Source organism: Myxine glutinosa, chromosome 4, assembly GCF_964187855.1.
Source record: "Myxine glutinosa chromosome 4, kmMyxGlut1.1, whole genome shotgun sequence".
In the NCBI taxonomy this organism is placed as follows: domain Eukaryota; kingdom Metazoa; phylum Chordata; class Myxini; order Myxiniformes; family Myxinidae; genus Myxine; species Myxine glutinosa.
This window is the reverse complement of record NC_136264.1, coordinates 134,430,301-134,444,124: the sequence shown is the minus strand read 5'-3', so window position 1 is coordinate 134,444,124 and position 13,824 is coordinate 134,430,301. Positions and strand designations below refer to the sequence as shown.

Genomic DNA, 13,824 nt, shown 5'->3' with positions numbered 1-13,824 from the left:
TCAGCAACAGGATGCAGTATCAGTATGTCACAACAGGGTGAATACTATATCACATGAGAGTGATGATGAAACAAGTGGTGAAGAAGAAGATGATGATTACAATAACTCTGATAAATTGATGATGTTTATATGATCTAAGAAAGATTAAAAAACCAAATACATAATATGTACAAGTTTCGTAACCTATGAATATGTATACCATGTAAAAATCATTCATGTGGCCTGATTCGATGTGATTTTTGAACAAGAAATCATAAAGAACTCAATAAATATTATGTATTCCAGCATTTCTTTATTCAATATTGAGCTCAGAAGACATATTGAGCTAACAACACATCAGACATTATAACAATGGATACAGGTTCATTATAATGAGAAATATATCACATTGTAATACAATGCTGGATTGTACAAGTTTGACCCAGATATTTGACCTTTGACCTTGAACTATGACTTTGACCTTTGACCCACAAATAGGTACGGTCAGGATACACCCATATGCAAATATGCAAGACCCTAGCTTGAATATTTACGAAAGTATAAAGGTATTTCTATTTTCCCCAACCCTGCTAAAAGCAGCGTTTTGCGTCCTCATAGCCGTGATTTTATAAAACCTGTTATATGAAAATGCTCAATGATGGGAGAATGCCATCAGGCAGTTTCATACACTACAATACCCACATAACATGAATACACCGAGAAAAAAACTTTACAACCACTTTCCAGGTTCAGCTCCTGGCCCCCTGACTATGAGGTTCAGCTCCTGGCCCCCTGACTATGAGGTTCAGCTCCTGGCCCCCTGACTATGAGGTTCAGCTCCTGGCCCCCTGACTATGAGGTTCAGCTCCTGGCCCCCTGACTATGAGGTTCAGCTCCTGGCCCCCTGACTATGAGGTTCAGCTCCTGGCCCCCTGACTATGAGGTTCAGCTCCTGGCCCCCTGACTATGAGGTTCAGCTCCTGGCCCCCTGACTATGAGGTTCCTCTTCTCTCCAACCAATTCACATTGAAACAAGAGGGTATGATGAAGTGTCCATCGTACGTACCCTCGCGTCCATTTCTGCTTGTTCGAGACTCAGAGGTTCCATCTCGCACCGTTCCGCCTAGAAACGGAGCAGGGAAAACAAGCAGGAAAAAAGACCCCAAAAAGGAGTTTTCATAGCTTACATCAATCAGTAAGGAGCTTATACTGCGCTACTATTGGCCTCGTACGAAAGGGAGATGCTACTGTGGAGTGTGAGTGTGTGTTGCATTTTTGGGATGACCGACTGACTGACTACCTGGACACGGCCGAGGTTGTGGACCCACAGTTTGGAAAGGTTCTGGGATGAGAGAGTCTAAACTTCAATGAACAACGGAGCCCAGATGATGATCCGGGCAGTTCGAAAAATCTATCAATTGCTTACAGGTTAATATAAGGTTCTTACATTAGGTAAACAACTATTTCGACGTTTGCTATTACGATAAAGTTAAGTATAGGGTGTTGTACAATTAATATAATTGAGAACATCCTTTAAATCCCAGATCCACTTTTTTGAAATCCCGACTTCTTTCCTGGAAGTCCTAGCGATGTCCATGTGTTTTATACCTCTCCCACCCCCCACTCCCCTTCCCGTGCCTCCTCCCCCCAAGCCCTCTCCCTCCCACAGATCTCCCGATGTCCCTGTTCTCTGCTGTTGTACTTGTCTGCTTCCCTTTCTCTCCCCATCTCGTCTCCCGCTCCCTTTATCGTATGTTTTGTGTGTCCGTTTGTCTTTTTGTGATTAATGTTAGCTCTTACACGAGCCTCGATCTTGTATACAAAAAAAAAGAAAAGAAGTAAATATAACGCTTTAGGATTGACCGTTACTGTTGCATAAATGATTTGGTTTGTGAGGGAGACCTTACTGGTTTGACTCGGGCGCCTAGCCGGCCACAGCACAGTTTGAGATGGCTAGTCGGAGTCTACAGTCTAACTATTGCTTCCATTTTTACCGCTGCTCTACTCCTGCTGGGAATGTACAACTGCAATTGAAAACAGGAGAGCATCGATCATTTTCAAATCGCATCTCCAACTACAATTAGCTCTGATTGAAGAGGGACTCGGGCATGAGATGTGCATGGCAGGACACCTTGCTCGGAGGACACCGAGTGACCGAGTGTCAGCAACAATAAATACGAGCGACAGCTCGACACATGACGCAGAGGTTAGAAAAAACAGGATTGAGACGAGGAGCAATGTCCATTACCTACCTCAGCAAGAGATACTATGAGTTTTCTAAAGTCTCCTGATGTCTCACTCCGAATCGTTTTCACCAGATCGTGTTTGTAGGCTGCAAGAGAATCAATTTGCGCTTTCATAATAATCAGCAACAAATGAAGAAATGTGAGTTAAATTTTGGCTTTTACTCCATTAGGAAAATCACAACTTTTCACTTCTGATGTATATCAAAACTTTCCATGACTCGACATTTTGAACCACATTATTGTCACAAACCACACAGAATAATGGTTTGTTCGTTTAAAGTGCACTAGGAGTTCACCAGATATGACAAAATCCATGTCTTTTGAAAACACAATCATGCAGTGTAAATTAAATACAGCGCCTATAGAAAGTCTACACCCCCTTTCAAAATTTTAACTTTTTGTTGCCTTATAGCCTGGAATTAAAATGCATTAAATCAGACTTTTCCCACCTTTATTTACACATCGTAACCGACAACTTCCAAGTGAAAAACAAATTCTACAAATTTCAGAAAATTAATTGAAAATACAAAACTAGAATATCTTGGTTGGACAAGTGTCCACCACCCTTATAATAGCAATAATTGTAAATTAGCTCAGGTATAACCAATCACCTTCAAAATCACACAAATTAATTGACCTCCACCTGTGTTAAATTGTAGTGATTCTGATTATTTCAGAATGAAATCAGCTGTTCCTGTAGGTTTCCTCTGCTGGGTATTGCATTTCACAGGAAAGACAACCGTGAGCACCAAGGAGCTTTCAAGAGATCTCCGGGATAAAGTTGTGGAAAGGCACAAATCAGGGGATGCGTATAAAAACATTTCAAAGGCCTTGAATATCTCTTGGAGCACAGTCAAGACAATCGTTAAAAAGTAGAAGGTGTATGGCACCACCAAGACCGTGCCTAGATCCGGGCCGTCCCTCCAAACTGGATGGCCAAACAAGGAGGAGACTGATCAGAGAGGCCACCAAGAGGCCAATGTCAACTTTGAAAGAGCTACAGGCCTTTATGGCAAAGACTGGTCACTGTGTGCATGTGACAACAATATCCCAAACACTCTACAAGTCTGGCCTGTACGGTAGGGTGGCAAGAAGGAAGCCTTTACTCAAAAAAAAAATCCCACCTTGAGTCCCGTTTGAGGTATGCAAAAATGACTCCAGAGATTCTGAAGCCATGTGGCAAAAAGTTTTGTTGTCTGACGAAACCAAGATGGAACTTTTTGACGTTACATTTGGCACAAACTCACCAAAGAACACCATCCCTACTGTGAACCATCGTGGTGACAGCATCACGTTATGGGGATGTTTCTTATCAGCAGGGACTAGGGCACTTGTCAGGATGGAAGGGAAAGTGGATGGTGCAAAATACAGAAAATTCCTAGAGGATAACCTGCTGCCCTCTGCAAGAAAGCTGAAATTGGGATGGAAGTTCACCTTTCAGCATCACAACGACCTGAAGCACACAGCCAAAGAAACATTGGAGTGGCTAAGGAACAAAAATATAAATGTCCTCGAGTGGCTCAGTCAGAGCCCGACCTAAATCCAATGGAAAATCTGTGGCATGACTTGAAGATTGCTGTCCATCAACGCTCCCCACACAACTTGACTGAGCCTGAACAGTTTTGTCCAGAAGAATGGGCAAATATTGCCCAATCAAGGTGTGTAAATCGGTAGAGACCTATCCCAACAAACTCACAGCTGTAATTGCTGTCAAAGGTGCTTCCACCAAGTATTAACTCAGGGGAGGATTGGGAGGGGGGAGGGGATGTGTGGACACTTATCCAACCAAGATATTCTAGTTTTGTATTTTTAATTAATTTGCTGAAATTTGTAGAATTTGTGGGGCTACAGGAAGTGCAAGCATTGGTTAGGTGGGAGGTGTGTAGTGAGTGCAGTCATTTGTGGGGCTACAGGAAGTGCAAGCATTGGTTAGGTGTGTAGTGAATGCGGTCATTTGTGGGGCTACAGGAAGTGCAAGCATTGGTTAGGTGTGTAGTGAATGCGGTCATTTGTGGGGCTACAGGAAGTGCAAGCATTGGTTAGGTGTGTAGTCAATGCGGTCATTTGTGGGGCTACAGGAAGTGCAAGCATTGGTTAGGTGTGTAGTGAATGCGGTTATTTGTGGGGCTACAGGAAGTGCAGGCATTGGTTAGGAGTGTAGTCAATGCGGTCATTTGTGGGGCTACAGGAAGTGCAAGCATTGGTTAGGCGTGTAGTGAATGCGATCATTTGTGGGGCTACAGGAAGTGCAAGCATTGGTTAGGTGTGTAGTGAATGCGGTCATTTGTGGGGCTACAGGAAGTGCAAGCATTGGTTAGGTGTGTAGTGAATGCGGTCATTTGTGGGACTACAGGAAGTGCAAGCATTGGTTAGGCGTGTAGTGAATGCGATCATTTGTGGGGCTACAGGAAGTGCAAGCATTGGTTAGGCGTGCAGTGAATGCGATCATTTGTGGGGCTACAGGAAGTGCAAGCATTGGTTAGGTGTGTCGTGGATGCGGTCATTTGTGGGGCTACAGGAAGTGCAAGCATTGGTTAGGTGTGTAGTGAATGCGGTCATTTGTGGGGCTACAGGAAGTGCAAGCATTGGTTAGGTGTGTAGTGAATGCGGTCATTTGTGGGGCTACAGGAAGTGCAAGCATTGGTTAGGTGTGTAGTCAATGCGGTCATTTGTGGGGCTACAGGAAGTGCAAGCATTGGTTAGGTGTGTAGTGAATGCGGTTATTTGTGGGGCTACAGGAAGTGCAGGCATTGGTTAGGAGTGTAGTCAATGCGGTCATTTGTGGGGCTACAGGAAGTGCAAGCATTGGTTAGGCGTGTAGTGAATGCGATCATTTGTGGGGCTACAGGAAGTGCAAGCATTGGTTAGGCGTGTAGTGAATGCGGTTATTTGTGGGGCTACAGGAAGTGCAAGCATTGGTTAGGTGTGTAGTGAGTGCAGTCATTTGTGGGGCTACAGGAAGTGCAAGCATTGGTTAGGCGTGTAGTGAATGCGGTTATTTGTGGGACTACAGGAAGTGCAAGCATTGGTGAGGTGTGTAGTGAATGCGGTTATTTGTGGGGCTACAGGAAGTGCAGGCATTGGTTAGGCGTGTAGTGAATGCGGTTATTTGTGGGACTACAGGAAGTGCAAGCATTGGTTAGGCGTGTAGTGAATGCGGTTATTTGTGGGGCTACAGGAAGTGCAAGCATTGGTTAGGCGTGCAGTGAATGCGGTTATTTGTGGGGCTACAGGAAGTGCAAGCATTGGTTAGGAGTGTAGTGAATGCGATCATTTGTGGGGCTACAGGAAGTGCAAGCATTGGTTAGGCGTGTAGTGAATGCGATCATTTGTGGGGCTACAGGAAGTGCAAGCATTGGTTTGGCGTGGAGTGAATGCGATCATTTGTGGGGCTACAGGAAGTGCAAGCATTGGTTAGGCGTGTAGTGAATGCGGTTATTTGTGGGGCTACAGGAAGTGCAAGCATTGGTTAGGTGTGTAGTGAATGCGATCATTTGTGGGGCTCCAGGAAGTGCAAGCATTGGTTAGGTGTGTAGTCAATGCGGTCATTTGTGGGGCTACAGGAAGTGCAAGCATTGGTTAGGAGTGTAGTCAATGCGGTCATTTGTGGGGCTACAGGAAGTGCAAGCATTGGTTAGGTGTGTAGTGAATGCGATCATTTGTGGGGCTACAGGAAGTGCAAGCATTGGTTAGGTGTGTCGTGAATGCGGTTATTTGTGGGGCTACAGGAAGTGCAAGCCTTGGTTTGGTGTGTAGTGAATGCGGTTATTTGTGGGGCTACAGGAAGTGCAAGCATTGGTTAGGTGTGTAGTGAATGCGGTTATTTGTGGGGCTACAGGAAGTGCAGGCATTGGTTAGGTGTGTAGTCAATTCGGTCATTTGTGGGGCTACAGGAAGTGCAAGCATTGGTTAGGTGTGTAGTGAATGCGGTTATTTGTGGGGCTACAGGAAGTGCAAGCATTGGTTAGGTGTGTCGTGAATGCGGTTATTTGTGGGGCTACAGGAAGTGCAAGCATTGGTTAGGTGTGTAGTGAATTCGGTTATTTGTGGGGCTACAGGAAGTGCAAGCATTGGTTAGGTGTGTAGTCAATGCGGTCATTTGTGGGGCTACAGGAAGTGCAAGCATTGGTTAGGTGTGTAGTGAATGCGGTTATTTGTGGGGCTACAGGAAGTGCAGGCATTGGTTAGGAGTGTAGTCAATGCGGTCATTTGTGGGGCTACAGGAAGTGCAAGCATTGGTTAGGCGTGTAGTGAATGCGATCAATTGTGGGGCTACAGGAAGTGCAAGCATTGGTTAGGTGTGTAGTGAATGCGGTCATTTGTGGGGCTACAGGAAGTGCAAGCATTGGTTAGGTGTGTAGTGAATGCGGTCATTTGTGGGGCTACAGGAAGTGCAAGCATTGGTTAGGTGTGTAGTGAATGCGGTCATTTGTGGGACTACAGGAAGTGCAAGCATTGGTTAGGTGTGTAGTGAATGCGGTCATTTGTGGGACTACAGGAAGTGCAAGCATTGGTTAGGCGTGCAGTGAATGCGATCATTTGTGGGGCTACAGGAAGTGCAAGCATTGGTTAGGTGTGTAGTGAATGCGGTCATTTGTGGGACTACAGGAAGTGCAAGCATTGGTTAGGCGTGCAGTGAATGCGATCATTTGTGGGGCTACAGGAAGTGCAAGCATTGGTTAGGTGTGTAGTGAATGCGGTCATTTGTGGGACTACAGGAAGTGCAAGCATTGGTTAGGTGTGTCGTGGATGCGGTCATTTGTGGGGCTACAGGAAGTGCAAGCATTGGTTAGGCGTGTAGTGAATGCGATCATTTGTGGGGCTACAGGAAGTGCAAGCATTGGTTAGGCGTGCAGTGAATGCGGTTATTTGTGGGGCTACAGGAAGTGCAAGCATTGGTTAGGCGTGTAGTGAATGCGATCATTTGTGGGGCTACAGGAAGTGCAAGCATTGGTTAGGCGTGTAGTGAATGCGATCATTTGTGGGGCTACAGGAAGTGCAAGCATTGGTTAGGCGTGTAGTGAATGCGATCATTTGTGGGGCTACAGGAAGTGCAAGCATTGGTTTGGCGTGGAGTGAATGCGATCATTTGTGGGGCTACCGGAAGTGCAAGTGTCAAGTCGTAGATTCTTTATTGCTTAGAATTCTGTTTTAAACGTCGGTCGAATAATATGTTTTGATCTAAAATGTTGCTTAATGTTTTACATAAGTAAATAAAGGGGTTTTCGCTTTGCTGGGGATAAATGGGAAAGTACTCGATGCATTTCGTGCTGAACGGATGGCTCGTCCTCCATGTGCCCTCTCGATGCAAGATAAAGCCCGGTCATAGATTCTCTGATTCGGTCCGCAGATGGCGCCTCGAGCCGCGGGCTGGCGGACGTTTATACGCGCGTGGAATGTGTAGTTTCAAGTAGAATGCTCGAATTGCAGATATAAACTTAAAAAACATTAATTATATTCCATATAATCATAGCGGCGCCTGAATTACAATAAACATGCTTCAGTTTGTGTTTAAAATGAGGAAAGGCTCGCTTCGGTCGTGTTGGGCAAATGGTTTTTCGTATACGTGTGCCCTTTTTACCTAGATGGTCTTATCTGGCTGGCCAAGCATGGTCTTATCTGGCCAAGCATGCACCCTTCTCTCTGTGAGTTACATTTTTCGTCACCTCGGAGCTTTTGAAACTATATCTGGTCCGAATGATAAGGAAGGGCTGACTCCCCCGAATGACAGAGCGGATGACGGTGGGGGCTAGGATGACGGCGAGGGACTCTCGCCAGTCGCTTTGTTCTCTCGGAGATTTTCTGATAAACTTGTCAAGTATTTATACGGACTGCGAATCAATGTGCTTCAGGAAGGCTAGACGTGGCATGAAGCTGGTTCTTGCTGTAGATGTCTGGCTTCTTCCGGATCTGTATAAGTTGGTTTTTAATAAAGCTGCGTCATTTCAGGCTATTGGTGGAACTTCTTTTCCAAACGAAGAGCTGCTTCTTCACAGATGGTACCAGGAGTGGGGTCGCAACAGACGCGGAGGACGGGAAGCGGAACCCGGGCGACAGGAGGAAGGCTGCCCGAGGCCGGGACGCTGGCACTCTAATTTGATTAAGGTGAGCAATTGTTTTATACCAGAGGGCTATCTTTCCAAATTTGTACCTTGCTTCCTCGAACGGATTCAGTCCGCTTCCCTGTCATCCGCGCTGCCTGCACTCGAACAGAAATTGTAAGTAAAGGCTCATTTTAGGCCTCAGAATGACGTGGCTTTGTTAAAGCCAGGATAAACAATTAAGGATACCAGTAAGGACTTAACAGTAAGCTTAAAGTTACAGTTAGCACCAGGAGGGGAAAATGAGGTCGGACAGCCATATAGGTTGAAGCCAGGTGGCCAAGATTTTTCCAGGAAGGAACAGCCCAGAGACAAGATGGGGTATGCCATTGCATGCCAGGGAACGAAGGGCTGTGGCTAACTTAAGAGGGCCATAAGAACATGGCCAGTAAAAGGATTTGCGCAGGATATCGGTAAAGATAACGTTCGATAAGGGTGACATTATAAGTTAACAAGGGAAAGGGGAAAAGTGAGGTCGGACAGCCGTAAAGGTTGAGCCAGGCCGAGAACTTTCCAGGAAGGATCAGCCCAGAGCAATAAGATGGGAAGCAAGCTAATGAAAGAAGGGGAACCCCTTAAGGGAACCCCGGCATCTTTCATGTTTAAGAGGCATCATTTTGCCGCGGTAAGACCATTAAAGGACTGGGCTGTGTTAACTAAAGATTTAAATAATCCCTGGCCAGAGGAGGGGTCGTTTGCGCTTGACAAGTAAGTAAGCAGTTAAGCAAGTAAATCAGCGATTGATGCCGCTGGACCAGATGCCAGACCAAGACCCCCCACCCCCCCCCAAGACCTGAGCTCAGTCCCGGGGCTCTAGGCAACACCCCAACACCCCGCCCTGCCTTCCCTTTTTCACCTCAACCCACCCCGTCCAACCCGTCCCAAAAATCCTTTTCCTTGAATGAGAGACGTAACATGAATGAGGAAAGATTGTACATGGGAGTGGCTGGAGAAAGGCATGATTTGAGTCGATCTGAGTTTCGCGCGAAGTCTGGGAGACTCACTCGTATATGAATGAGGAATGAATGTATATTGGGATGTTAATTGACGTGTGTATCTGGCCAATGTATTTGTCTGTATGACATATGCAAAGCAGAGGGTTTCGGTGTGAAGCTTTGTAAGTGGTCTACTTGACATTCCCTAGCGACTATCCGAGGGAACAGGTGAGGTCCTGAACTGAGTCCGGATTTTCATCTGTTTGGGAGTGTTGGGATTCGTGTGGAGGCACGAGGGTGCGCGCCAGGACGGAGGGCGGCGTGGCGTCGTCGCGTTGAGATGGTTGTGCCAGGTCGATCGGCGATCTCTGAATTTAAATCGGATTTTTGTCGTGTGTGTTGTGAAATTAACGTCTATCCGAGAATCCTGGCGATGTTCGTTTAATTAAAGTGTGGTACAAACCTGTGTTTCCGCCGTGCGGCTCCGTGGAAGTTTGGGTAGAGTTATTGTGCGTTCGGGCAGGAGCCGAGCGAGCCGCGAGTCACGGGTGTGCTGTATGAGGTTGCTCGGAGGATGTGTGCCCAAATGCATTGTGGGTCAAATGTCACGTTTTCAACAGAACGCTTATCCGAGGAAGGAGGACGGTCGAGGTTTCAACTGTCGGTATGTGGTGTGGCTTCATGCCAAGGTGTGGGCGCGAGGAGGTTTGTTGATGAAGCGTTGTGCGAACGAGGAGGGATGTGCGAAAGGTGCACCAGGTAGCAAGGGTGCTGCATTGTAAAGCACGCCTCGTACGGACGTTCCTGGGCGGATTGTGACGGTTGTTGGATTCGTAGAAGTTAGCATTATGCTATGTAGAGCCACATTAATGGTCATTTGTCCATTGTCGCCGGACTTGCATTACTTGTGGGATAATAAAGCGCTGGTTACCCCAATTTGAAGTTTGACCCTTCGAAGTTTATTTGACCTTTGTTCGAGATATGTAAGGGTAAGAGGTCAGAGGCAATTCACTAACCTTGGAAGAACGACAGGCGGAGTCAGTCTACAGGGTGTTGCTTTAACGACAGGATATAGAACTTAAATCTGGAGAGAATATCGGGACATATATTGTTGGATAAAACTGAAATCATGTACGTAATTAGCGAACAGAGAATATCGAGTTTTTTGTTGTTGTGGAAGCGTCAGGTACAGTACGCTTGGAATTTAATTTAACCGGGCCGAGCACAGTGACGTGCGTGATCGAGCAATGGGGATAGTCATGGTCAGTGAAATGCAGTGAACATGCCCGATTTTGGCTTTGCGAGGCTCCGGATAGAAATTGGCATTTCGATACTGTGGATTATATTGTGCCTGCCTGGAAAGGTGATGTCCTGTGCTGGGGCTGGCGACATGCCTCTGTTATTTGTCTGTCTGTCGGTCTGATTGTAAGTCTTTGGTACTGGGAGGGCTAATTGAGTGCTCAGGCGTCATTGTTCCATGGAGGCAGGTACTGTGAGTCACAAAATGTAAATGTAACACAGAGAGATGGACAGGACAACAATGGAGTTTATATGGACGGGTTTGGGGCAGTTTCAATCTGACGATTACAGAGTGCTTTGTTCTGTTCACGAAACATGTAAAATTCATGGAGTTGAAGTGGTTTGCAAGAAGGCAGCAGAGTCAGTACTGGGATGCAACCTCGTCCAGGGGTTTTGGTCCAGCCTGCAAGGAGTCCAGGGGCTTGTTTCAGGGCTGGGTCGCCAAAAATGGGATGCTGTGCCCATTTGGATGTAAAATTATCCATCAAGGACGGGGAATGATGTGCAGTGTGATTGGGTAAGAGGTAAAGGCCATAAAACACCAACCCCATGAGGAACGAAATAAATGGAGACGTCGACAATGGTGTCAGAAGTGGTGGTTGGGATCACATGATGGTTGGGATTGAAGAACAACCTACTGGGATTTCATGATGGGCAACAGTGTATGAGTGAGTAATTGTGATCTGTTTAAGTGTAAGAGGCGGTGGAGAAGAAAGGGGTGATGAAAAGTTATTTGTTTTAGTGTGAAGTAGGTTGGTTGCTTATTTGTCACAGTAAGATGAGAGTTGTGTTTTTAAGCTTGGTCTTTGAATGAATTGTTGCTTGGAATGTGTTGATTGGAAAAGTGATTTCTGATCGCTGATCCGATCTGGTTTTGAATTGTTTGATTTAATTTTGAGTTGATTGGAGGTAATAAGGATTTGTGTCGATTTCTTGATTTGAGTTGATCTGGAAACAAAGACAGATGGGATTAATGTGTATATCAGGAACATTTTGGAAAAGAAATATGGATATATGACATTACTAAAATATAACCAAGCAATTGAGAGTTCTTGGGTTAATGGGATATAAATAAATGCATCTACAAGTTGATGGTTTATAAAAAAGGTTAGTTCTGGATGATACTTAAACGATGAACAATGTTGGCAATATACAAAGAATGTGACTTGTTTTTTTGGGGGGAAAACATGTGGTTTAAAAATGGTTGGCTAAGTTTTAAAGATGGAGATGTTTCGCAGAACTCTTATGATTATTTATATGAGTGGTGGACTATTCCATGGCGAAGCATTTTTCAGTTTATTGAAAGTTGGATTTTGTAAAATAATGGTTTAATATAACCACAGTAGAAAATAAATATACAGATTTGGGACATTTTGTAAACTTTCGAATAATGAGAAGATTCATAAAATTCATAAAAGGTGGATACTGGGAAACCATCGATGTTGGGGGCAAAGTTATGGGTGGATTTGGTGAGTGGTTTTGGGCAAACGAAGATTAATTTAGATTTATCATAGTTAAGTTCGAGGAAGTTGATTTGAAGCCAGAATTTTATTTGGATGCCAGAAAGGAGAAAGGAGATGCTGAAAGCCAGAAAGGAGATGCTGTTGTCTACTCTGAATGACAGGTGGTGGTATCCAGGGCGCTGAGGAGTTTGTTCACGTTGTAAAGTTTGTTTATTTATTTGTTTATTTAGTTTGTTTATTGTAGAGAAGAGTGCTTTTGGGATTCCGGAGCCAGAGTGGATAATTTGAGAGTAGTAGGTGGAGTAGAGGACATCTTTGCAGTGCTGTAGGTGGTCCTTGTAGGCTTGGGAGTGAACTGATTTGGGTTTAATAGGCACAAGCTGGTCTAAACAGGGTGAGGAGGATGGTGTGATTGATGATGTCAAAGGAGGCGTTGAGGTGAGGAGGATGAAAATGTTGAGGTTGCCGGCGTCAGAGGAGAGAGAAGGTCGCTGGTGATTTTGAGGAGAGCAGTTTCAGTACTGTGGCTGGAGCAGAATCCGGATTGGGATGTTTCATACAGGTTATTGGCAGAGTGGTGATGTTTGAGTTGAGTGGCCACAGCACGTTCCAAAACTTTTGACAGAAAGGGTAGGTTGGAGATGGGTCTGAAGTTATTTAGGGTGTCAGGGTTTAGTCCAGGGTTTTTCCAGAATGGGGGTGAAGTTTCACGAGTTTTTGGGGAAATCGGTATGTGAAGCTGGATTAAGTTGGAACTGCTTGATGAGCCATGGAGATGGATTGGGTTTTGTTGTTGGTTGTCTGGGAGTTCGGTTGTTGCATTGCCAAAGGTTTCTGTGTGGTGGACACACTCGTTGGCTGTTGTCTTGTGTGACGTGGATGGAGATGTATGTGGCTGTGTGTGGCTGCCTGGAGTCGGGAAGGCGGCTACAGTGGTTGATATTGGTTGTGGATTGTCCGGGGTGCTTCGATTTGCATAGGGGGTGAAGATTGGGATATTACATTATTTTGAGTAAGTATTGGCATGAGTAATTACATAAGTAATTATGAGTTATTATGAGTATTAGTTATGAGTAAGTGATTATTACCTTCGCAAAAGCGGAAGGTTATGTTTTGATCGCTGTGTATTTATTTGTATGTCTGTGTGTGTGTGTGTGTATGTTATTCGCATAACTCAAAAGGTATACAACCGATTCGCATGAAATTTGGTGGGATGATAGGTTATTATCCGGGAACCATTTGATTAGATTTTGGAATCGATCGGGTCAAAGGTCAAGGTCATGAAAAGGTCATGGATGTGATTACAATATCAAACTTTTGGCGGGATAGAATGGTTTAATTTGAAACAAATCTTCCCGCATGACAACGTAGGTGTGGCTTTGCTACACAGATCTTGTAGTCTTTTATTTTGGCAACAAAAGTAGCTGCGGCGAAGGTATGCGCTCTACCGAGTGCCCGTTCTAGTTTTAGTAAAGTTACATGTTTCGCTGTGTTGTGGATCTGGGGACAAGCTAGTTTGATGGGTACCCTGGGGTCTTCGGCGTGTCTATGTGTTTGGCTGTCTGTTACACCGGACTCTTGAATGGGTTTTCATGAGACGAATTTCAGACATAACAGTGAGAATCTATTTTGAGCGAATCACAGTGGGTGAGGAAAACATTGTGTGTGACCAGACACCAGAACTGACCAGAATTGAAATCGGAAGTAGACCAGGTTATTTCTATTATTTGTTTATTCGTGAAAATAAATAAATAATAGGGGGAGGTTAATGGTGGTTTGTTTGTGTTAATGGAGGTTAATG

General features: G+C 45.1%; 1 protein-coding gene across 2 annotated transcripts in view; it reads right to left on the bottom strand.

Annotated features, from left to right (window-relative positions):
- The window catches only part of LOC137425272 (annexin A2), a 68,400-nt gene that overhangs the window by 14,529 nt on the left and 40,047 nt on the right, over nt 1-13,824 (bottom strand). For both annotated transcript variants that reach the window (XM_068113536.2, XM_068113535.2), the window contains exons 7-8: nt 2,232-2,311; nt 1,046-1,102 (exon numbers count right to left, since the gene is read on the bottom strand). In XM_068113536.2, coding sequence (XP_067969637.2) covers nt 1,046-1,102; nt 2,232-2,311 — 137 coding nt within the window. The remainder of the gene's footprint in view (nt 1-1,045; nt 1,103-2,231; nt 2,312-13,824) is intronic.